This window comes from Meleagris gallopavo, chromosome 2, assembly GCF_000146605.3.
Source record: "Meleagris gallopavo isolate NT-WF06-2002-E0010 breed Aviagen turkey brand Nicholas breeding stock chromosome 2, Turkey_5.1, whole genome shotgun sequence".
NCBI lineage: Eukaryota > Metazoa > Chordata > Aves > Galliformes > Phasianidae > Meleagris > Meleagris gallopavo.
In genome coordinates this window covers 93,057,760-93,081,466 of record NC_015012.2, presented here as the reverse complement: position 1 = coordinate 93,081,466, position 23,707 = coordinate 93,057,760, and the positions used below count along the sequence as shown (strand labels likewise).

The 23,707-nt window shown below is 46.8% G+C and overlaps 1 protein-coding gene across 2 annotated transcripts in view; it reads right to left on the bottom strand.

Moving 5' to 3' along the window:
* Positions 1 to 222: 222 nt before the first annotated feature.
* HPCAL1 (hippocalcin like 1) overlaps positions 223 to 23,707 on the bottom strand; it is a 38,090-nt gene continuing 14,605 nt past the window's right edge. The window contains exons 2-4 of one of the 2 annotated variants that reach the window (XM_003204494.4): positions 3,844 to 4,246; positions 2,543 to 2,648; positions 223 to 1,430 (exon numbers count right to left, since the gene is read on the bottom strand). In XM_003204494.4, coding sequence (XP_003204542.1) covers positions 1,333 to 1,430; positions 2,543 to 2,648; positions 3,844 to 4,221 — 582 coding nt within the window. In that variant the 5' untranslated portion in view covers positions 4,222 to 4,246 and the 3' untranslated portion in view covers positions 223 to 1,332. The remainder of the gene's footprint in view (positions 1,431 to 2,542; positions 2,649 to 3,843; positions 4,247 to 23,707) is intronic. The other variant, XM_010707918.3, reaches the window with a different exon arrangement.

Below are 23,707 nucleotides of genomic sequence, written 5' to 3'. Positions count from 1 at the left end.
ATTGGAATTTTTAGTGAAAAAAGTAATGAATGTGTCACTCCACTCAGCAGTGCTGGCATAAGCCTGAGCATGACCCACCAACACATTCTCACTTGGATATTGCAAACACCTCTCCTTTCTACTTAACAGCAAGAGTCAATGCAGCAAGACGTGTCTTGCACAGGGCAGGACAGGGAGCTGGACTCCCCCAACCACACGACTTGGGTGAAAAGAAGACAGGGATGGACAAGAAAAGTAGTCTTTTATTTCAATGAATATTTCTTGGCATTAGGCAGATATTAAATAACACTGGAATGCACGAGACTATTAACGTATCGACAGCAAGGGGAGAGGTGCAGCGAGGTGGAGGACAGCGGTGCGACTCACGTCACCTCAGGTCACTCGAAGCCACTTGACGCAGCGACCACCAGAACGTAGGACTCCACTGAGAAATACAAAATGAGGATTTGCTCCTTTCGGGCCTCCCGTTAATACAGTAACGCCGGAACGATCGACAGTAAAAATGAACAAATATTTGCATTCGGGAATTAAACAGAGTGAAATTACCCACAAACTGCTACTCATGCATTTCTTTTGGAACAGCAATTTGCTAATGCATAAATATCACAAAAAAAAAAAAGAAAAACAATCATCTCCAAGATTTGAATAAATCACGGACAACTAGAAGAAACAAAGCTGGAGTCTATTTTATGCCTTAAATAGATGACCTAAATATTTAAAATTTTACTTCACCATATATATATAATTTATATATATATTAAAAGAAAGTAAAGACCATTAGATAAGTGCAAGCAATTTTCCTCAAAAAGAAAACTGGAACCATGCCCAGGAAAGCTGCTTTTTTGTTTTTGTTTTATTTTTTACTGTTTTTTTGTTTGTTTTTTATTTTTAATTTGAACTTTCTACTCTGTTCAGTCCATGTTTTTTCTCACATAGTCACTTCTGAAGCGAAATAAGTTACCTGCCACCTGCTACGTTGGGCCAAAGTCCTACCTAGCGTCCTCCCAAGCCTGTGGGGCACCCCCTTCCCTGCAGCTGAAGTGAAGGGGACACCCCAGCAGAGATACAGCTCTTTGCATCTGCATGTAAACACCATTCAGTTACCCTTACGCGTGCAGAGTGAATCAAAACATTACAGGAAAGCAGAAATGGAGCTGCCGAAGGAGAGCTGCACTGGTGTTAGTGAGGGGTGAGGGCTGTTTCACTCGGACACACACAATCTGGCAATGGTATCTTATCCACTAACTGTTGAGGAATGATTGAGAAGGCATCCATTTGCGAGCAAAGCTTGTAAGACAAGCTGAGATTCTCCTTGCAAACTGTCCGCTCTCATCAGAATTGGCTCGCGCTGCTGGGGTCGCACTGTAACAACCGCACGATGGAGGGATCACTCTTGGCACCTTTGATGAACTCCTCCAGGGACAGCTTGCCTTCAAAGGAGAAAATGTAAAACAGAAAAGAAGTCATTCATCGCCGCCGCTCGCTGCAGCTTAATAAAAGCCCTCTTCTCACAAGCAGTGCATGTATATCTAATCTATTGCAAATGCATCTAAGGGAATTTAGCGTGATGTGCGGCAGCCAAATCCTGCTCAAGCCCTTAAGCCTGGATGCATCTTTCTTCTGCAAAACAATCCCGCATAAAAATGATCATTTCTTACTTAAAAAAGTGCTGCCAAAAGAAACATCAACCGTTCTAATGTCATCAGCAGTTTGCATGGAGCTGAGCTACACAAATAATGCAAACACGGGGCTCGGTACTGACTATGTGTGTGCTTTGAATATGATGCTCCTATTGCTACTATGCTTTAACCCTGACGCCCCACATCTCTGCTTTGCACAGCAAGGGGTGAGCAGTGCAGCCCTGCTGTCTCTGTAGCCCCTCACCTTCCTCCCACTCCCACAGAGCTTTTCCATTTGAGACACTAAGGCATGAGCCATTCACGAAGGACACCATTTCATGGCCCAAGCTGCTCACAGGCATTGTGCTTCTGGCTGCTGCCTGGTGCCACCATAGGCCACAAGGCACAGATGCACAGTGCTGGCATCACCAGCTGGGAGCACTGGTTCCCTTCAGGACACTCTCAGTCCGTTGCAGGAATAGGAAAAGTTCCCATGTGGTGCAGCACCCAGGCCAGGTGAAGCAACACAAGAGATGAAGAAGCCATGGCATGCTTCCATCCTAGCTTCAGGCTAATATCACCCAAAAAAGTGTTTTCTGAAGTTTTTGTTGGTCTGAAAAAGAACACTTGTGACCATTAGGAAGTTTATAAGTGTTTCCCTTTCCTTGCAATACCTTAAAGCAAAGTGCAAAGGAGAAGCTGCCGGCAATGTTCTTGCTGAAGTCAAGGGTTAAACACAGCAGGACTGGGAATGTGCCCTGGGGCTGTGGCAGCAGATACCAAAACCTGGCCTTAAAATGCTCTAAAATTAAAAATAGCCTTTCTAGACATAAAGCCACATTGTTATAGGTCTCCTCAACACTAGAGCTAAACCCTCACTCCCACCAAGCATCTCTCCCTTGGGCAGGATGAAGGGATCGTACCGTCATTGTTTGTGTCCATCTGTCTGAAGATCTTGTCTGTTCGCTTCTCTGGAGTGGATTCATCTTCTGGCATTTTCATTACTGATGAAACCATTTTGTAGATTGCCTGCATATTAAAAAAATAAAAAGCTTTAGGAAAAACATGACCCGAGCTGCAAAGCTTCAGGACTGAGAAAAATAATTTAAGCCTGCAGCAATAAAAAGACAGCTGACCCCAAAAGGCAGCTGAGGGACTTTATAAACCAAAACAAATAGGAATTTCTGACTGCAGCTTCTTTCTATTTTTCTTTCCTGTCTTCACTCGCACTTCAAAGAAGCGCCCACGCCACTGGGTGAGGTTAAGAGAAAATCAGGGTTTAGATTAATCTACAAGGAGGTCTGAGTCAGGATACAGGAGTGAAGCGCCAGTGTGAGAATCTGCCTTCTGCAAGGGGCTGAGGGAGGCTGCTGCTTGTTCACGTTCATTTTCAGACTTATACGAAGGCGCATAAAGGTGGACCTCTTTACCCAGTTGAAACACACTGGGGACACCAACTGTGGTGCTTGTTTGGATGCAGTTAGGGGCTGAACCACAGGGTCACATAGTGGTTGGGTGGGCAGGACTTCTAGGTCCATCTGCTCCCACCCCTGCTCATTCAGGGACACTCAGAGCAGGGCGTCCAGCACCCTGGCTCTGTAATGGGACTCGGTAGGTCAGGAGGGTGGTTGGACTCGATGGTCTTGAAATCAAGCTATCTGATGATTTTATTCTAAGTCTGGGTGGCTTCTGAGCATCAATCAAGGAGGAAGACTCCATCACCTCTCTGGGCAATCAGCTGCAGTGCTTGGCCACCTGCACAGCAAGAAGTGCTCCCTGATGTTCAGAGGTACCTCTCGTGCTTCAGGATGCTGAGCTTCCCGCCATCAGGGTGGATGCCACTGACCTGGGACTCAGCCTTCAGGGGACAAGAATATGATATGGTCTTCTAATTTTGAGCTCACGTTGACTCAGATTTGAAATTTCAGAGCCCATGGTATTGAACTTGAGGTCAATCAGGAGAGTAAAATTTGCATTTAGGTCTTTCTGACCCCATCAAAACCCCATTGAGGAATCTCTAGGGAGCGCTGCAAGACTTTGGCTGCAGGCTCGTTGCATAGAGCTGCATCATCTCTTGGGACCTTTGCTCATTTGCACCTCATAGGTCCCACCATAGCCCCAAGCCACCCCTTGAGAATATGATGGGTCTCAGCACCACACACTATCTCCAGCCTCATATCTAGAAGTCACAGCAATAAACATAAAGCCGGAGGCGGTGGCTCACCTGCACTATTTCCAGCATTTCACCACGGCTGATGTACCCGTTGCCATCCAGGTCGTACATGCTGAAGGCCCACTTGAGCTTCTGCTCGAGCTTGCCCCGCGAGGTGACGCTCAGCGCAATGATGAATTCCCTGAAGTCGATGGTCCCATCGCCGTTGGTGTCGAAGGTGCGGAACACGTGCTCGGCGAACTTCGATGCGTCGCCGTAAGGGAAAAAATTGGCGTAGATTTTTTTGAACTCCTCCACAGTCAAATGGCCTGTTGGGCAATCTTTTAGGAAGCCCTTGTACCACTCCTGCAGCTCGTGGTCCGTGAACTCGGTGTTCTCGCGCAGGTCCTGCAGCACTTCAGGGCGCAGCTTGCTGTTCTGCTTCCCCATTCTTGCCCAGAGCCTGGTTCAGCTGCTGCCAATGAGAAAGCATCTGTGTTATCTCTGTGATACACTAACACTCCCCCTAGAACAGTTTGAGATGCCCGGGTCCAATTCCTGACCTCCACCCTTCCAAAATTGCTGATCCGCTGCAATGACTGAGCTGGAACTGGTATAGGGACAGCAGTGGGAGTGAAGGAGCTCAAAGAGAGGGTGGTGAGGCCCTGGCACAGCTGCCCAGAGAGCTGCGGGTGCCCCATCTCTGCAGGATGGGGTGGGCCCTGGCAGCCTGAGCTGGTGGGGAGCAGCCAGCCCATGGTGGGGGTTGGGTAGGTAGGCTGTTCTGTCCAACTCAACCACTTTTTCTGTAAGCTCAGTATCCCCTACCACAGGCAAAAAGTTGTTAACCACCTTCTGTTCTGTCAAAAAGTGTAACAATGCACAATAACCAAAGCAGTGTGCCACTGTCCTGCTCTGCATCCCCGTCATGCTTATCCAGAGCCAAAAGAACAAGCACTGAGCAGCACGGCATGCAGACACCAACATCACAAAATATACCAGGGCTGAGCAATTCCCAGAGGTAAACATCCCAGTGATGCATAAGAACCTACAAAAATGTTATAGGTCACAAAAAAATAAGGGGCTGTGCAGCAGAGAGCTGAATTTAACCTAATTTTATTTGCATTCCACTTATTTTGTGTGTTGTCTCAGCAAAGTACAAAATGCACATCGTGTCCTGTGGCTGAATGCTTTGAGACAGAACCCAGCTCAGTGCAGCAAGCTCTGCTATCACTGGCACATCTCTTCACCATAAAAGCTTCAGCCACAAAACTCTACTTCTGCTCACTGCATGGCAGCTTTCTGCAGTTCTCTGGGTGGCTCTGCTTCCTGGAACTTGGTGGCCAAAGGAGGTTTGGAAATGTTTAGTGCCATTGCTTTCCTTTTCCCTTACAAAGGGAGGTCCCTCAACAGCAGGAGCTTAGTTGTTGGAGTCAACACTTCTAAAAGCAGTAAGATGTACTCTGTTCTTTGGATGGATGTTCATTTAATCTCACCCTCAAAAGCTTTATATCCCCGTCATCTTTGCATTCAACAAATTACAGGTTGTTTCAACCCTTCCTCCTCTTTTGGATCATTTTATGTCAGAAAAGTAATGTGCAGCGATCTAAACACAACCCTTTTTGCATACAAGCTTTCTGAAAGGCTTCATAATGTGCTCAACCCAAACGTAACCCTGTCGTTGTTGTAACCAATTTGTGAAGAATAATTAAACAACCGACGTTAGTATTAATTTATTAAAGCACATCTCAAAGCCACCTTTGCTGTGCACTGTGTTTCAGGTAGCTCCTCCAAAATGCGATGCTTAAATACCTCATTAATCATGGTAGGAGCCCCCTGCTGCTGGCACCCCACTGACGTTTCGTCCAGTTGCTTTCAGCAGATCACACGTTGGCCAATTTAGCTGCGAAAGCACTTGGAGGATAGCTGCTAATGGATACTGCAGGGAGGGGGCTTGGGATGCTCAGGTCAGTGCTGTGATGAGGGCTGCGGGTAGTTGGGATGTCTGCATGTTGCTGTTCTTTTAAAGAGCCTGTGCTGTCTGAATCCCTTGCCTCAGGGCTGGCTATACACACTGACATGGTTGGAGGGGCTGCTGCTCACACCAGGACCAGGCTGGCTTTTTCACTGCATTCTCTTTGACCTGAGCTCCTGAAGGGAGGCTCCCATGGCATCAGTTAAAACTGCAAGAGGAATGGCTCCTTAGAGAGGCACTTCCTTGTGCAAAACTCCTTGAGTATGGATATAGCCTTAATAAAAGGGGAAATGCCTGAAATGCCTGAATGTGAGACAGCACCGTTCTTTAGCAGAGAAAGTGCACAGTGCACACAATAAATACCCTATATTACCTGTGCCACATGCTTTGCAGGGGGAAAACTAGCACCATTTGTCTCACAGAACAGAACTGAGATTCACAATGGTCCCAAACCTGCAGCATGGTGCCCCTGGGGCTAAGGGAGTCTAGAGCCAAGGAGCAGCGTAAAACAGGCAGCCAGTGCCGCTCCACTGCTCTGAAGTGAGCTAAAATGCAAGAAAAGCTCCCACGGGGGTGGAAGACTTTCTATTAAAACAGCCAAAGCATCGGATCTGTCACTGACGCCCTGGAGTGCAGAAGAGGAGACAAAAGAATTAGCCCACAGGGATACTGTGAGCATTTTGTTAAGAGAGGCTCTGCTTGGAAATGTCATTTTACAGCAGTGGTGACAAAGATTGGCACAGGTTCCAAAGAGGCTGTGGGGTCTCCTCCTTGGAGATCTCCAGAAGACCTGGCTGTGGTGCTGGGCACCTTTCTCTGCACTATGTCTCTGCACTATGATGGGAGGTCAGATGAGGTGATCTCCAAAGGTCCTCACCAACCTCAGCCAGCCTGTGCCTGTATCACAGCCTCTGCATCCCATTTCCTGCAGCCAGGTGCAGATGGCAGCCACAGAGATGTGCTCCATGGGGCAACGGAGATGTGCTCCAGGGGACAATTCAGCAATAGCCACTCCTCAAAAACCCAGCTGGATCCGAGGTTGGCTTTTATTGCAGCTTGATCCCTGTAAAAAAGGGCAGGAAGCCCAAATAAAAGCTTTGGTCCCTTCCACCCAGGAAGGTCACATAGCAAATAGTGCTGCAAACCAGGACTGTAAAGATGGCCCATAATGAGCATGCTTTTCCAGGAGATGGGCATGAGATCTGACCTAGGCTGCAAGGAAAAATGTCCAATTACACAGGCTTGGGGAAGATAATGGACTTTGCAGTGAAGAGCAGATTCTCTTACATGGTTTAATGGCAGTATTCTCAGCAATGAACATTGCCCCAGAGAAGCCACAGGATACACAAGTACACTGCTGTAGATATTGGGTCTGTGTGAATTCCTATGGCATGGCAGCATCCTCATCTTCAAAAGTGACACCTCATGACGAAGTTAACAGCAACAAGGAGCTTCTCCACATCTCTCAGTAATAACAGAACCAGTTGGACAAACTCAATTCTAATGCTAAGTATCCCCTGCAGCTTTCAGAGCAGGGATGCAACCTCCGGCTGCAGGACGAGCTGCAGGTTCTTCTGCACAGAGAGAGAGCCAAGCGAAACCCAACAAGTCCAGAGCAAACAACACAAATAAATAAATGGGCTCTTTCTCTTCTTTACGTTCAAGGATTAACCCTGCTTTGATTTCATACTGCTTACCTGAAACTTGTTGTCAAGCTGGGGAGTTGGACTAGAAGTCCCTTCCAACTCTAGGGATTCCATGATTTTATTATTCTAAGTTAAACCTTTTTCAAGAGCTCAACAAAAAAGTGCTTGGAAGGAAGTGATTCCCACTTGATCAGCCACAGTCTCTGTTGCAGAAAACTGGGAATCATTTCAGTGTGTACATTGAGCACCATGCAGACAGACACAGTAATGTCCCCAGGGCTACACTCCTGGGAAAGCTGCACCATAAGCATGCACTTGGGCACCAGAAAAGTACCATAAAAATCCCAATTCTATGGCTGGGAACGACCATCAGTGTAGCTGAGTATCCATCCCCAGCTCTCCAAAGAAAGACAGAATTACACAGCTCCAATCCTGCCAAAAGCAATGTCAGGGGAATGCTCCAAGATGGCACATTGATTTCATGGAGCCAAACACAATGTCTGAAACCTTAGACTTAGAGGGCTCTGGATTCCTCCTCCTGTTTGCCACTTTCTTCAGGATTGTATTCCTGATTAACTCAGGAAATAAATTAGTCTGTGGGCACTGAGCACTGATGCACAGAGTTGAGAGCCATTTGGGGTGCAAGCTGCAAGCTGCTAGCCTGCATCCTGCAGAGTTTGGCAGTGGGGCTTCCCCAGACCCATTGCCCTGCCAACCTTCCCAAACCCACCCTGAATGCACCAACTGCTGCAAATGAGGAAAACAGGGCTGTGGAGACCTGCACAAGGGCCAGAAAATCTGACAGCTCCTCAGGGAGCTCTCTACAATGTTTTCCAACTCAGAGAGGAGAGCTTATTACTGTAAAGGGCAAATATTCCCAATGCAATAAGAAAAGCATAGAAATATTTTGAGCAAATTAGGAAATTAGGTTAATTTGGGTGGGAGCAGATCAGGCAGGGATGCAGCCTGTCATTTGAGACAGGAAAAGCAAACCATGAGTGGATGTTCCTCATCTCCTCCCTTTGCCCTTTTCTTATTTTTTAATGAAAGCGAGGGAGAAGCAGGCAGCCTTATTCTGCTGCTGGATGCTGTGCAGAGTTGGCAAGGCTTAAAAAAAAAGTTTGGTTTGTTTACACAACATTACACGGCAAGGAAAACATGTCAGCACAATGTCTTAGTATACAAGGTCTTTTTTCCAAGCAGGTTGGGTTGCACGAGGAAAAGCCCACGTCATTTTAATTCAAGGTACTATTGTGATATGTGATTCCAAACAATCTTCCGTGAGTGCAAACCACGGAAACACTGTGTGGTTCCCAAAGGTCAGAGGGAAGGAAAGGACAGAAAGCAGCACAGGTTCAGCCTGAAGAAAAGGGTCCAGGTGCATCTCATTGCGGTCTTCCAGTACCTAAAGGGAGCTTATAAGCAGGAGGGGGACTGACTTCGTACATGGTCTGACAGTGATAGGACAAGGGGGAACAGCTTTAGGTTAAAGGAGGACAGATTTAGGTTAGATGTTAGGAGGAAGTTTTTTGTTCAAAGGGCAGTGAGGCCCTGGCACAGCTGCCCAGAGAGCGGTGGGTACTCAAGGCTGGGTTGGGTGGGCCCTGGGCAGCCTCAAGTCCCTTCCAACCCAACGACTCTGATTCTGTGATTCAGTTTTATTACATCTGAGATTTGAGGAACAAAAAACTGAGCAGTGCCCAGCTACAGTCACACAGAGGCAACAGATTGGTCTCTTTTCCCCTTCTGGCGTACTGAGTCACCATCACAAAGTCCCTAAAGCATTACAGGATGTTCAGTGGCCTACTGACTTCTTAAAAGTCATGTTTGTTTGCACTAAAGGATAGACATGTACTGATTTGAGCAACAAATGCCATCTTCTCACTTTTTACATATCTGTCTCTGCAGAATAATCACAGCCTTGGGGAAAAGGAAACTGAACCAAATTATTTCTTCCACATCACAAGAATTACCAAACTGTGGCAGCATCAAGTGCCAACCAACTGCACCCGAGCAAAGCCCACAGCACCACACATTCACATAGGGAAGATGAAGAGTTTGGGGACAATGACACTTGCAGAAGAGACAGTGACAGCCAATAAGCAGCCCTCGGAGGCTGGTCTGTGAGACCGTTATCACTGCTAATAATGTCTAAGTGGGGAAAAAAAATGAGATCTGACATCATTGTTTTCCCAGCTGCAGGTATGGTGCTGAGACTGGGGGCTTTGAGTAACCAGGGGATTCCAGGGGAGCTACTGGAGCTGTCTTTGGCAGGCAGGAGGGCTGAGATGGTTTCAAAGACTGGTGAGAAACTGAGGGGAAGTCTTACTTAACAGAGGTGTGCTTAGTAAGATGATAAAAAATGTGGGTTTGGAGGAACGCCAACCAGCAACCTCAAACAAAAACTGAACTGGCATTTGTTTAGATGCTTAATGAGACACCAAGGGAAAAAGAAAAGAGGAAGATCGTTTGCCACTAACATTTTCATTGACCAAATACACAATTATTGCTAACAATTTCTACTGCTACTCAATATTTTGTTGCTGAAGTCTCAAACAGAACAAAACTACATCTCTCCATGTTATTCACCTAGCTCTCTACACAAGAGAGCTTTCTGCAACACTGCTTATTTTTATGTATCACCATTTTAATAAAGGACAGAAGCTACCACTTAATTCACCTGCAAAAATAGATTTCACCAAATCATGAACAAAATTCTTCTCAAAACACTGCTTCCTTTCCCCTTCGGTGCAACTACTAATGATAGTAATCTAATTGCTTCACACCTTTATTTTCCTGTTTGCTGAATGAAATAAATACCTAAGTTGAAAACCTATAAGCAAACAGAGTGTTTTGCACTATTTTTCCTTTCTGCACAGGTGTAGAAAACCCTGTAAAACAACAGCTCTGTAAAATAACTGTGAGAAGAGCATCCCACCAATATAGTGGTGCTGGAAACCAGCCCAAGCTCTGCACTGGAGGAGGGCATTGCTCAGTGTTTGTGCAGTTGGCTGTGCTAATGTCAGATCTTATTTTATTTTTTATAAGCAAGGAGCCAGAAGGTAAGAGATTACTATTTCTTACAGGGAAGCTATGTATGCAGCACCCAGCTTGAAGGAAAGGGCAGTGCCATGCTGGGAGCTTTATGCACAGGTCAGGTCAGCACAACTTTTGTGCCTTGAGATCATAGCTTCAGCACCTGGTACTAAATCCAGTTTGCAGGGGACAGCTGCAGACACATCCAGGCACATGATGACATTTTTAGGGGAACAAAGAGCAGCTGTGGGACAATCCATTCCCTCCTCTGGCATTTCTGTGTGGCATTCAATACTTGAACGCAAATCAACTCAGGAGCAAACCGTGCCATCCCCAGCCCAGACATCACTTTTCTCATTAACCTCCACCCCGGGGCTCTATCTCAGCAATACCCACATCAAATGTGCTTTCCCGAGCGCTGCGGGGAAGGCTGCCTGGAGCTGCATCTGTCAGCAGGCTGCGCAAGATGGCAAGTGGAAAATCAAATCTAACTGAATTTATTTCTAAGTGATGCCAGTGGTTGCCAAATGGGTGAATTTTCCTCCCTAAACGGGTACGGTGACAGGAAGGAGATGAGCTAGGTTTGAGGCAGGAAGGCCCCAACAGGCATGAAATGAGGAGAGCTGACCTCCCCCTGAGACTACACGTGGGGCACAGCCCGGCCCTGTCATCTCAGTGCCGCATCGGTGAATGGCTTGGCTGGAAAAACAAGAAAACGGTGTCTTCTCTGAATGGTTATGTGGATGGTGGACATTGTTGGGGGGGGAGAAAAAGCTCCACTCATGACACCACCTTAAGATCTCACTTTCAGATAGCGCTATCTTTATGAACTTTGTTTTAGTGAAGGAAAAAGAACGTAACCGGTCGGGCTTTACCGTGCCAGGCTGTGGACAGATAAGGTCTTCTAGGTCTGGCTGTGCCAAGGTACTGCCCTCAGCTGACCTCTTAGGGTGCAGGCACAGCCCTCAGCTGCTCTTTTCCCTTTTCCTTTATCATTCCTGTCACCGAAGAAACTCCAGGCTGTGCCTGGTATCAACCACTGGGCAGCCCCACTTCTAACAGAGCAACAGAAAATCCCACAAAACTCAACATTTTACCTATTTCTCATCTTTCACAAACCTAGATCCATGCTAACAACCAGGTTCCCATTTTTTTTTAATATCCCTTTCCCAAGGATGACACAACTATTTTCCTGGAAATCTGCAGCAACTTTTCTGCGTGGGGAGAAGAAATCCTGTGTGAGAAACCATGTCAACAAGACCTTTCCGTCAGCAGTCCATTTGCGCAACATCAATGCAATAATTTATCATTTAGTTCTTTCCTCTAAGGAGAAACAGGAAAAAAGTGTTTAAAGGACGTGCTGGTGATTAAAAGGAGGGATACACTGATGGAGGACAAAGTGCTAAGTGAAAGGTTCTGGAGTGCTGTGCTCTCCCAGCATGTGCCGACATCACTTTTCAGCACTCATGAAGAAGGCCACTTCCCGTAGCCTTGGAGCCCATGAAGCACACTTTATGCTTATTAAAAAGGGAACATACAACCTCCACGGCCAGGGGAGCCAGCTTCAAAGCTGCTGGAAATAGTTGGCGCCACATAAGAATAGGCAATACCTTAAAAGAATTTCAGGCGCTCACATCCTTGTGAAAACTTTACTTCAGCTTCTTAACCCCCTATCGCAGAGAAGACAGAACATAGCTTGTCAAGTTCATCTGGAGACCTCCCTGTCTCCACAGATTCACAGCTACAACAAAAGCAGCAGCAAACATCCATGGTGCTCCCTGAGGAAGGCCTGCCCCTGTACTTCCTCTCTGCAACACCGGTGTCTCCAATTGCACAAGGAGTGGCAAGGCAAGAGCAGACAGACGGACATTTCTTCTGATTCTCCAGCCCATGCCTCCACTCTTGGGCATTTTGGTGCAGCAGTACTTTGTCTTGGAAAAGGAAAGGAGACCCAGCTAAGGATGACCCTGCCAAACAATAGTGCACTGCCCTGGGCGTTGGAGTGGCTCCAAGGAGGGTGGAGACTGCAAGGAAGCAGACAAAAGCGTCTGCAGAATTTGGATAGAGATCAACATGGAGGAAGTGCTTCCTATATCCTACAGCCCACAGCTTTAAATAGCATTGCTCCAGGGCGCTGCTGAACACCAAAAGGGTTGCCATTGAAAGAAATGGCAGGGCCCCAGCATCACTCCTCCTTGGAGCTCTCCAGAAGCCCCTGGACGTGACGCTGGGCATCCTGCTCTGGGTGTCCCTCCTGGAGCAGGGCTGGGCCTGATGGACCCAGAGATTCCTCCAACCTTAGCCCCTCTGTGACCCTGTGATTTACCCATTTTAAATGCATGTATTCAGTTGTTGCACTTCTTTCCTGCCATATTCTCTATCTTGAGCATCAGCCCTTGTGAAGAAAGCCTTGCTTGCTGTTTTCCAACATACTCAGTGTACTGGAGGAGCACAGTTTGCCTGTAAGCCCAATACAGGAAAATCTGTGCTGTGCCTAAGTTGTTTAAATCTGCATCTCAGGCATTTGCAGTGGGCTGGATGATTTCATAACGGAAAATGAGGGAGACTAGGGACGAAATCACAGGTTTGGAAAACAGCAGGCTAGAGACATTAAGGTGCAATGTGGGGAAAATATATTCCAAATTATACTCAAGAAACAAAACCAAAGACATAGGCAGGTCAGAAAGAGCAGAACTGCGCACACATGCTCTCTGGTAAGGAATAGCACTACTTTGAAACGCTATTGAACAAACAAACTTCAGCTTCCTGGAGGAAAAAATTACTTCATGAATGGTTCTGCACAAAGCAATTACCCACTAGCTTGGAACAGACGTCTGTGGTTTCAACCTGCCGAGATAGCCATCGAAACTGCACTTGTTCCAAAACTGAGAGAGATTAAGAGATCAGCTCCTCCTTTCTTTTACAAAGGAGTGAAGGAGCCCAAACTATTTGTCATAGCAATTATCTGCCAGGTTCTGGGTTCAATGGACAACAAAATGTGCTCGGTAAACGTACAGTTGCTATAAAGCTGCCAGCTTATCTCTAGTAATTCATATTAAGGCAATACTGTGAGCACTCAGCTGAGAAGCAGCTGTGTTGTGCTGAAGTCAGACAAAGTACAGCAAGGAACAGCCCATGGCAATGCCAAATTCATGGCTAGGGTGAGTGGCATGGAGGTGCCTGAGTGCCAATGGCTTCCACACAGTGCTATGTATGATCCTGCAATACAGTTTTTTAATAGTCCTAAGGGTGAGCTGCCGCTATTACAAACACCATAACACTGAGGAGCTCAGAGACCATCATTCCCACACCACTGTTCCCCGCATGCCCTACCTGACTGGCTTCCCACCCCCTCCCAGACATCTTTTTTCCTTTCTCTGTGCCTCTGGCCACCAGGACTAACCGCACCATCTCGGATGAGACCTTGCCCCTACTTGCACAGTGACACTGCGTTCTCTTATCTGTGCTGGGAACCCATCCAAGAAGGGGATTTGTCTTTTCCAGGGCTGCTTCGGGTCAATCTGTGTTTGGCTGAACCAAGACTGTTCCCCATGCCCACCATGGAGCATCCTCTCCCCTCCTTACAGATAAGGGTGCATTAATGCAGTGGCACAGAGCTCCCCTGAATCCTGTGCCATTTCTCTGACCTCCACCTGAGGGTTAATCAGCTGTTGAAACCACATCCTGACTTTCTTTTATGTTAATGACAAATGGCAACTCTGTGGCATCAGATATTTTCTCCTGCACTCCCAGATGCATCTACACCGATAACCAGTGAGGTCGAATGGAAGCGATGAGAAGCTCAGTGGAAAAACAACGTAAGAAAGAAATGTTCCAGTTTGCTTCTGGAACATCTCCACCAGCACAGCCATCTCCACTGCAGGGCACGCAGGGAGTTGTCAGTCTCTGCTCCAAGTGATCAGGAGGGACACGTCTGCCACCCACCCCACACAGGCAGGCAATAGTGCGGCATTTGTTTCATAAAAAAACCACCCACTCAGGCTTGTACAAAAGCAAACAAACAAACCTAACCACAGCCTTAACGATGGGAGACCACAATCGCTCTCTGTTTGCTGTTAATTGGATACGTGTACTGGAAAACATTTTCAGCAAGTGCAGCTTCTCACATCCACGTATTTGTACTTTATACATCATCCAGCTGTTGCTTTGCTTTTTCCTTCTGAAAAGAGACTAAGATCTGGCCCAGCAGAGGAACAGCTGTAACAACCCGAGAGGCCACTAGGCAGAATGGTTCACTTAGAAAATAAAAATGGGTCTTTACCAGAGCAGCAAAAGAGACAAAGGTTGTTGGAAACATACCACTGAGCACTTCTAGCAGGCTGCAGTGTGACCAGCTCAGTAAATGCTCACACCCTTACACATGTACGGAGTTTGCGCTCAGGAAGAGCAGACAGCCAAAATGTGCTCTCTGCTGCTTCTCCCTGTGGCTGAGTTGTGGTAGCAAAGGCACACACCCTCCCCTTGACAAAAGCAACCTCACTTCACACACTCTGCACGAGTACCCTCAGGTCCAGTTGTTCACCAAAAACCCAGCAGCACTACCTGCATGTGGGCACCACACTAGGGCCAGGAGCAGCCAGAGGCCAACAGAGCAGCGCAGCTCTGGCAGTGTTGCCTCCTGAACCAAGCTTTCAAAACCCACACGCTTGGGCGTGCTGCTCTGTAAAATGCATACGTAGAAATAGCCCACGGTGTGGTGAGGTGCTGAGCGCCCACTGCCATCACTTGGCTACAGGTTGCCTCCAAATCCATCCTGGCAGGCACAGAGAAGGAGCCAGGGATGAAGAGAAGCTGCCTGATAAATGGCAACACGTAGCACAGCTGAATGCAATATCCGCTTCCCCTGCTTCAAGAGGCTGTGGACTTCTTTCCTACCATTGCCTCTCAGCTCATAATGTATCATTATGCTCACCCAGACTAACAATACTAGATGGTCGTGTCTTAAAGTCGAAGAACGCTTATCCCTCTCTGGATACTGGAATTCTGCTTACCTTCATCAAGCAGCGGTGCCTATACCTGTTCATGCACAGTATAAATAGCAGCTACGAATCGTCACAGCTTCTGGCATCCAGCAAGTACAGGTTTTGGCACCTGATGTCACAGGAATGAGCTAAAGCACAATACAGCAGCCCATGGGGAGAGCTAGCATGAGGGCACAGACCATGGTCCTTACGTAGGAGACTGAAGCAGGCTGACAGGACTGTGGGTGCCCTAACCCTGGAGACGCTCAAGGCCAGGTTAGGTGGGCCCTGGGCAGCCCTAGCTGGTGGGGAGCAGGCAGCCCACGGCAGGGGTTGGGATCTCAGTGATTAAGTTTGCCTTCAACCTAAGCCATTCTGTGACAGGGCAATGCCGCAGCTTCATGTCTAGAAACTCCACTTCCACGCTTTATTTAGTTTTATTTAACAAATTCAAAGCATAAGTGCCAAATTTCAGGCTCAGTCACAACTCTCCCACTAAACAAACTGGCTACTCAGATCATTAATGCACTTGAGGATAACTGCACATCCTCCTGTTTACACTCTGCTAATCTCTACATTTCTCAGCCTGATAATAACACCAAAAAAATCCACTTTCAGTTTCTGTCAGGAGAAAGCTTCAAGAATTCAAATGCTCCAGGGATCCTTTTTTTTAATTAGAAATACTGTTCTCAATATACTACTGAGTTTAGGCAACCAAACAGATCTGCAGAATTAAACATGCAACAATATAAACCTGCTGCTTCTGCCTGGAACCACTCCTTCCTTCCCTACGAAGCGGTGGCTTTACTGGGGAAGTTCTTCATCGAAGCACAGAGGCCAAGTGATGCAAAGGGGCTAAAGAAACGTCAAGGAGAGCAGGGAAGGTAATGCCTAAGTCAGTTATGTAAGCGGGGAAGCGTGGGGTGAAGGAACAGGAGGACACTGTGGGACGGACGGCAGCGAGCCTCCAAAAGCTGATAAAGAGCTTTGGCAGGAACCAGCCGCCCCGCCACAGCGGGTCCCCAAACGGCGCTGATGCTTTCACTGCGATCTGTTTTCTAACGCTGATTTATTTTTGTTTGCTTAGTTTGCTGCTGAAGTGCCTATGGACAATGATGCTATTAAGCTCTTATTATAGCATGAGATTAGTCTGGGTTTCAGTTTCTGCTGAGCCAGCTCATTTCCTTCTACATTCATATACCGGAACAGATGCTAGAACACAAACGGGCAGTCATCATAACAGCATAAAAAAAAAAGACTTTTCATATAGCAGGAGTTAAAATTATTCTTTTTCACAGCTTTAGCCAGGACAGTTCAATAGCCTGTTCCTCAGACTAATTACAGGGCATTTAAGAGACACACAGCTATTACATAGCCTTTTCTTTAATAACAAAAAGAACACACCCCAAAATATCAGAATAACAACTGACTAACAAGAAGACTGGTCCAACTGGCTGGATAAAAGCCTTCAGAGAAGCCAAATACAAAAATGACTTTTTTCCCCTCCTGTCATGCAAGTGCCTCAGGTGAATGTGGCACTGGCTTTGTACACCGGATTGGACTGCAATTAGTCACACAAGTTCATCGTGAGTTAAAATCACTGGATATCCTAAGAGCATCCCTATGCTGCAACTGGTTCTTTCCAAACAGGAAAAAAGAGATTTAGGTTAGATATAAGGAAAAAGTCTTTTAATTTGAGGGTGGTGAGGCATTGGAACAGGCTGCCCAGTGATGTGGTTGATGCCACAACCCTGGAGACTTTCAATGCCAGGCTGGATCAGGCCCTTTGGTATCCCTGCTTGTCGCAGGGGAGTTGGACTAGACGGCCCTCAGAGTTCCCTTCCAACTCTAAGGATTCTATGATTCTATGAATAACTCACCTTCCATAAAAATCCACTTCAGGACTGCAATTCCAACCCAGTACAACAGTGTCCAACCCATCCTAATGTCCTCAACCAAGTCGCCAAGGGACCATTTCCTCCCCATCCCCAGCCTGGGCCATCCCCAGCATGGGTGGATGCACCCATGTGAAGCACAGGGCTGGGCAGCACACAAAGCCACACCCTCTTGAACTTTTAAGGGGGGAAAAACAAGATGGAAAGACATCAGAACCATTCATAAGAATGAGGTGGTGGATCACTGAACGAAGCCACCTCACCTTCTTGCTCAGCACAAAGTGCTGCAGAATGCAACAGACAGTGGGGATGCCTATAGGAGGCAGACAGCCCACAAAGAACCAGCAAGCTGTGAAGTAGAAATGCGCAACCTAAATATACAGATGATATATACACCAGTAGAAACTGAATTAGGATGAGAAATGCTGATTAAGCTTAGAAAGGGTTTCAGAGCAATCTTTCTAAATCACTGGCTGTTGGATTTGAGAGTAGCAAGGCAGAGCAATGCATGGAGAAAACTCAGTTAGCTCCCTGGTCTGAGAACATTATCAGCATCTGCATGCCCACTGCAAGTCCACCGGAGGGTGCAGTTTGATTTTTGGTTTATTTGGTGTACCTCTGAACCCCTTGCTGTTGCTCTGCTCCTGACCTGTTTGACCCCAGCACAGCTCAGGAGGATGCCTGCTGTCCTGCTCACTCCTCCCGTCTGTCCCCAGGATGGCACAGCAGTCCTATGGCTCTATGGCTTGAGCTGCCCCGGCTGCTGCCACCACTCATCAGGAAGTGCAGGCTTGTGGGGAGCTTATTTTTAGATTCTTTTTTTTTTAAGCACAAAGCCAAACATGCACACACAAGCTGCTTGTTCACTCTCATTCTGTTCATGCTTTATGTTCTTCCTATAGTCAGAAATTGGAAGAAACCATAACATCGCTTCTGCCTATATCACCTCGCATAGAATGCCCATTTCTATCCAGGCAAAAACAGGAGCTTCTTGGAACACAGCGCTACATCTCCAATGAGGAGCTGCACAGAGCACTGCAGGCTGTGGTGCTGTGGAAACTCACACCTGGCTTCCACCTGGGAAAAGGCACAGGGCAAGGCCCCCCCAGAAGCCCCAGGCTTTCATCTCAGAGGCACAGGCTGAAGGTTCCTGGAGTGATCAAGGCCTTTTACTCAGAGCCAGGGGGATGGGTCACACACCCATCATGGGAACTGCTGGTACAATGCTGAGCTTCCCTCTATGGTAAAATAAAAGCAAACATTTGAAACGACAGAATATCCCAAGTTGGCAGGGACCCTCAAGGATCACTGAGTCCAATCTCCATCTGCACACAGCACCACCCAAAATCCAAACCCCATGTCTAAGAGCGGTGTCCAAACACTCCTTGAATTCCAGCTCTCACTGCCCTGGGCAACATGTTCCATGCCCACCGCCTTCTGGTGCAGACCCTTTCCCTAACCCCACCTGACCCTCCCCTGAAACGTAAGTCTGAACTACGTGACACTGAAAGAAGGCATCAGAGTCATTTCTAGTATGTCACTATTGATTATTACCTCTGGGAAAGGGAATACTCGGTAGCTATGCCATTGCATGAGCACTCAGAGAAGAACTGGGCACCTTCGTGTACTCCGAATGGTCATCAGACTCACAGGCTGTGCTTCCAGAACCTCAACAATAATAATTTGTCAAATTATGAATATTTAAGAATACAAAATTAATGGATACCACTACTTATTAGTATAAACTTATATTTAAGAGCATAAAAAGGTAGAAGCTAAGACAGTTAGGACACCTCAGCCGCCCAGTGGTCCTCCACACTAGGACAAAAAGTAGACCTAGCACAGCCTTGCAGGTACCTTTAGTAATTCAAGAATCTTTTGTTATAGCTGGCAAATATTCCTGTACATTTTAAGCAGCAGAGGTGACTCGTGAATATCTTCTCCCAGCCCAAATCAACAAATCTGTTGTAAAAGCCAGGCTGGTAGACTTGCAGAAAGGCTCTAGGGCAGCAGACGACATTAGCTAATAAACACTTTATTCCAGGCCAACCCTGTTGGCCCACTAAGCCAGCTGGGTTTTCTAAGCAGGTCAGCGCTCCATGGTACCCAGGAGGAAATGGATCAGCTGTGCACAGCTGTGCCCTCCAGCCAACAGACAGAGACATGAGCAGCACAGTCTTCTGCCTCAAACCTCCTCACCCCACATGATGTTGGAAGCATGTTCTGAATGCACCACCATGCAAAGCAAAGTTCTCCAGAACTGCAACGTCTTCTTTCCAGAGGTTTTCTTGCAAGTTATATATATAAAAATGAAAAGCAAGCAACCAAAAAACTTTGTACAGTAATTAGAAGCAAACTAAGAGGACACTGACTATAGCTGCCCACAGCGTTTGCTGTACTAGAGATGGAGTGACTTCAAACAAATATCATGGCGAGGCTTCAGCTGTCATTAGTCACCTTGCTGGTATTTTATCAGCTTCTGCACAGTGCTTGTGCAGCACCCTCTGGAAATGCAGCACAGCATCCACTGCCAAGGTCAGCCAAGAAGCCAGATACCACCTTGCTTAAAAATGGAAATTATTTGTTCTGTGGCAATAAAGAGGCATATTTCTGGGCAACAGGGAAGCTGCATGATGTGCCCCTGTGCCTCCTGTTCCTTGAATGCCCATGCATTTAAGTGCTTGGCACTCACACATCAAGCTCTTTCCTTTCCCACCTTCAGTGAAGCCTACAGACTACTCCAGCAACAGCTTAATAGACTGTGTTTATTGCTGCATCCTTCACTTTATAGGTCAACATATACCAGAAAGCTAGCAATTCTCAGCTAATCAGATTTCCATGCAGACTGACAAATGGCTCCCAATAAGAATATAAAAAAAACCCATAAAATAAACAATCCCTGTAATCAAGTAGCTGGATGTAATGCAGTAAGCGTGCAGAAAGCTCACACACTTTACTAACGCATCTGTTTGCACTCTGTGGCAGCATCCTGAGGCTGGTGGTGCTGGGGGGACCCCCGACTGGGCACGAAGTATCTGCCCACATAGTAGTAGTGCTGGTCACTAATGTTTGTGCTCCAGAAACAATGTGTATCTTAAAACAAAATCACTAGCAGTTCTTTGACATACCATTAGTGCGCTTGCACAATGCCAAAGCCTGAGCTGAAAGCCAACTGAAATGATGCTTACAAAAGTCTTTGCTCCACTCCTGGATAAAACCAGGCTGGCAACTGCTATGAGACAAGTCCTTTTTATCTACTCAGCCAGCCCCCCCGCCCCATAACCACAAACTGACATCAGTGACAGGATGCTTAAATTGGCCTTCCCGTGAAAAGCAAGCAAATCTTTCTACCCTGCCTCTGCAGCTCTGCTCTATTTCGTCCTTCCAAATCCAAGTCCTACACACACAACCACGCCTTATCCCAAGACAACATTCTCAGGGACATAGTAGAATGGATGAATCAACGTAGATCAATGTATGAATCAAAGTAGAATCAATGGAGGTCCTCAAGAGGCAATTGGACTGAGTCTTAGATAAGTTCATCCAGGCTCTCTTTTCCCAGGAAAGACTGGATCTGATGAACTTTCAAGGTCACTCCAAACCTGGGTTGTTCTATGTTCTGTGTTTCAGAAAGCTCACTCATCACAGAGAAGAGCTTGAGAAGTTCAAGTAAATCACTTCCACACATCCCACCTCTCCTCCACCGGAGCACTGTTGGCTGCAGGCACTTCACACCCCAAGAGCCAAACCATTGACCCCAAGAAGCAAGTGAGCCAGGAGAAGAGAGATGCTGAACAAAGGCAGGCAGAACATCATGAACTCCTGCTCCACAGAGGCCCTCAGGTGGCTTTAAAGAACGGCCAGGACTCCCAGCTGAATACCAGTGTTCCTGGAGGTCTGGCACCCGAGCTGCACAGGTAAAGGGGATGGCAAACCTGCCAAGGTCCCAGATTAGGAGTGAAAGAAAAACCCATGTACACAATACTCTTACTGCAGCTATAAATAGCCCCCTCTGAACCTAAGTTTTATATGCTGCACTGATACTCCCGACTTAATAGGATTTGCTGGGTAGCCTGAACCAGTTCTGGCTGCACGGGGCAGCCTGGCCCAGCAGTGTGGCAGCGTTTTCACAAACTGTGCACAGGGAAAGCAGAGAGAGCAGGGCACAAACCTGTTTTTGGTGTTGCATTCAGGCTAAAGCAGGAGAAGATCCTGAAAAACTCCTGAAGGGCCATGAGGAGGTGTGCATGTGCAGCACGATGGGCAGAAAACTTCCAGGCAGCAGTTTCAAAATAATGAGCTTATCCTATGGCTAGGTCACAGATACTCCTGTTTCTGTGACAAATGCTATTTTTTTCTCCTTTCTACTCATCCTAGAATAAGGGAACAATGCTCCAATAAAATATGCTTTATAGAATCCGTCATATAATTTGAAATATTCGATTACTTCTCTGCGCTACCTCATTATGTCATCTCACTGCCTGTAAGTAAACAAAACCAATTCTCCTGCTAATGAGTCAGTACCTTATCCAAACAGCCCAAGATAAGGATCTAAACCACTCCTACGTTGCTTGTATTCCTAACAAATAAATCCCTCCCTGCTTGGGTTACTGCCTGTTAACCTGAGTACTGGGAACCAAGTAAATAATCTTTTAAATAATCTTTTATTGTACAACATCCACCACACTACCTTTGTCTCAGGGCATTTCACAGCTGCTAGTGGTGCTGAGAAGCTGGCCCAGGTCCTGCCTTTACCCTCTGAGTGCCGGTCCCGAGGCTGAGCTGTGGTGCCAAACCTGTGCCCACCTGTGCAGGACCAGGTAGGGTAACTGCAGACTGCTACATGCTGCAGGCTGCTGACCCAGTCTGCTCAGGATAAGTTCAGAAGCAAGCCCATTGCTCTAGGCACATGGCATCTCTAAGGCTCAGGGATGCTGTCTCTGTGTGTGCAGCACTCCTGGGCTTTTTTGGGGATGAGGTTTGGCCATTGGGAGCACTGGGAATTCATAACGCAGAAAAAGAAAGAATAAAGCTGACCTCAAGCTGCTTCAATACACTCACTCTGAAACCAAAGTAGCAAAGACGTGACACATCATTTTTTCCTACCGCAATCTTAACTGTTATGGAAAATGCATTAGCAAAGAAAGGGCCCAGCTCATGAGCTAACCTCACCTGCCTGCTCTGCATCTGCTTCTTCAGCATGCACTGCACGCCACGGAAATCATATACTCAGTGTTTGCATGGATATCCAGGAACCCTGGGCAGAAGTGATTGTAAAGAGGCATGTAGTTTAAAATTTCATTAAAGAAACGGCTATAATACAATCACAAGTCACTCGATTCACCGGAGGCTGAATGTTGCTAAGGAAAGTTATGAGCCTCCCCCTGCAAATAACCTTATCTACCTGCAACAGCCGTTTTTGCTGTTTTTATTCAGCACATGTATGAGCTCAGTCAGGTGATCCTTGAAGAGTTTAAAACAAAGAATAAAGCAGAATGTAAACGGCCTCAGCAAACCAAGCAAAATGCTGCTAAGAGGCTCTTCTGGCTACACCTCATGCCCAGCCTTCTTCTCAGGAGCCTTTTCTGCAGGAGATGGAAAGGCAATCTGCTCCCCAAGAGCTGGGCAGGATGGATGACGGATTGGTGGCTCGCACTGCAAAATCAATTTGCTTCATTCTGCACAAGTGCTAATTTGGCTCAGGGGGAGGGGAAAAAAAAAAAGAAGCAGAATGGGAGGCAAGGAAAATGCTTGAATGTTAGATTAGGCCAACTCCTCAACTAGAAAATCTAGATTAAATTAAGCATTCCTGCAAATTTGTAATAGAGGAACAAATGGCTCCCATCTGGAAGCTCAGCAAATTAACTTGGATCCTGGTTAAGAAGACAGCAGCAGAGCCTGCTTCCAGAAATGTAAATATGCAGTGTGCATTTGCAATCCAATCAACAGGCTAAAAATGTAAAGCAACTCAGAGTGGAAATCTGATTTGGTGTCTACCCTCTTAATGGGAAATAAAACAAGAACTCACTGTAGACACAGCAATCTGGACTCATTCCTCCTGCTCAGAGAGATGCTGCAATATGAGTGTGCAGCAAGGAATCCTTCAGCTGCTTTGGATTGCAGCTCCTGCTGGGGCTGGCTTTCCTCCCTTGCACTCTGCTTCTTCATCTCCTTTTCCATCCCATGTCTCTGGCCATACTGTTTTCAGTTCTCTGTTTTCACTTTCACCACTTTATTTGGTCCTTGTTGTTAGAGTATTTGAGCTTCTCATTGCCTGAGGTGTTTCCTTTTGGTTTTCTGGTAAGATATGAAGTGCCCTCAGGGTGCAGACAGAGAACTCACCCAGGGGCTCAAGAACAGAGCTAAATTTGGCTCAGAACAGGACAGCCTCTGTGCCAGCAG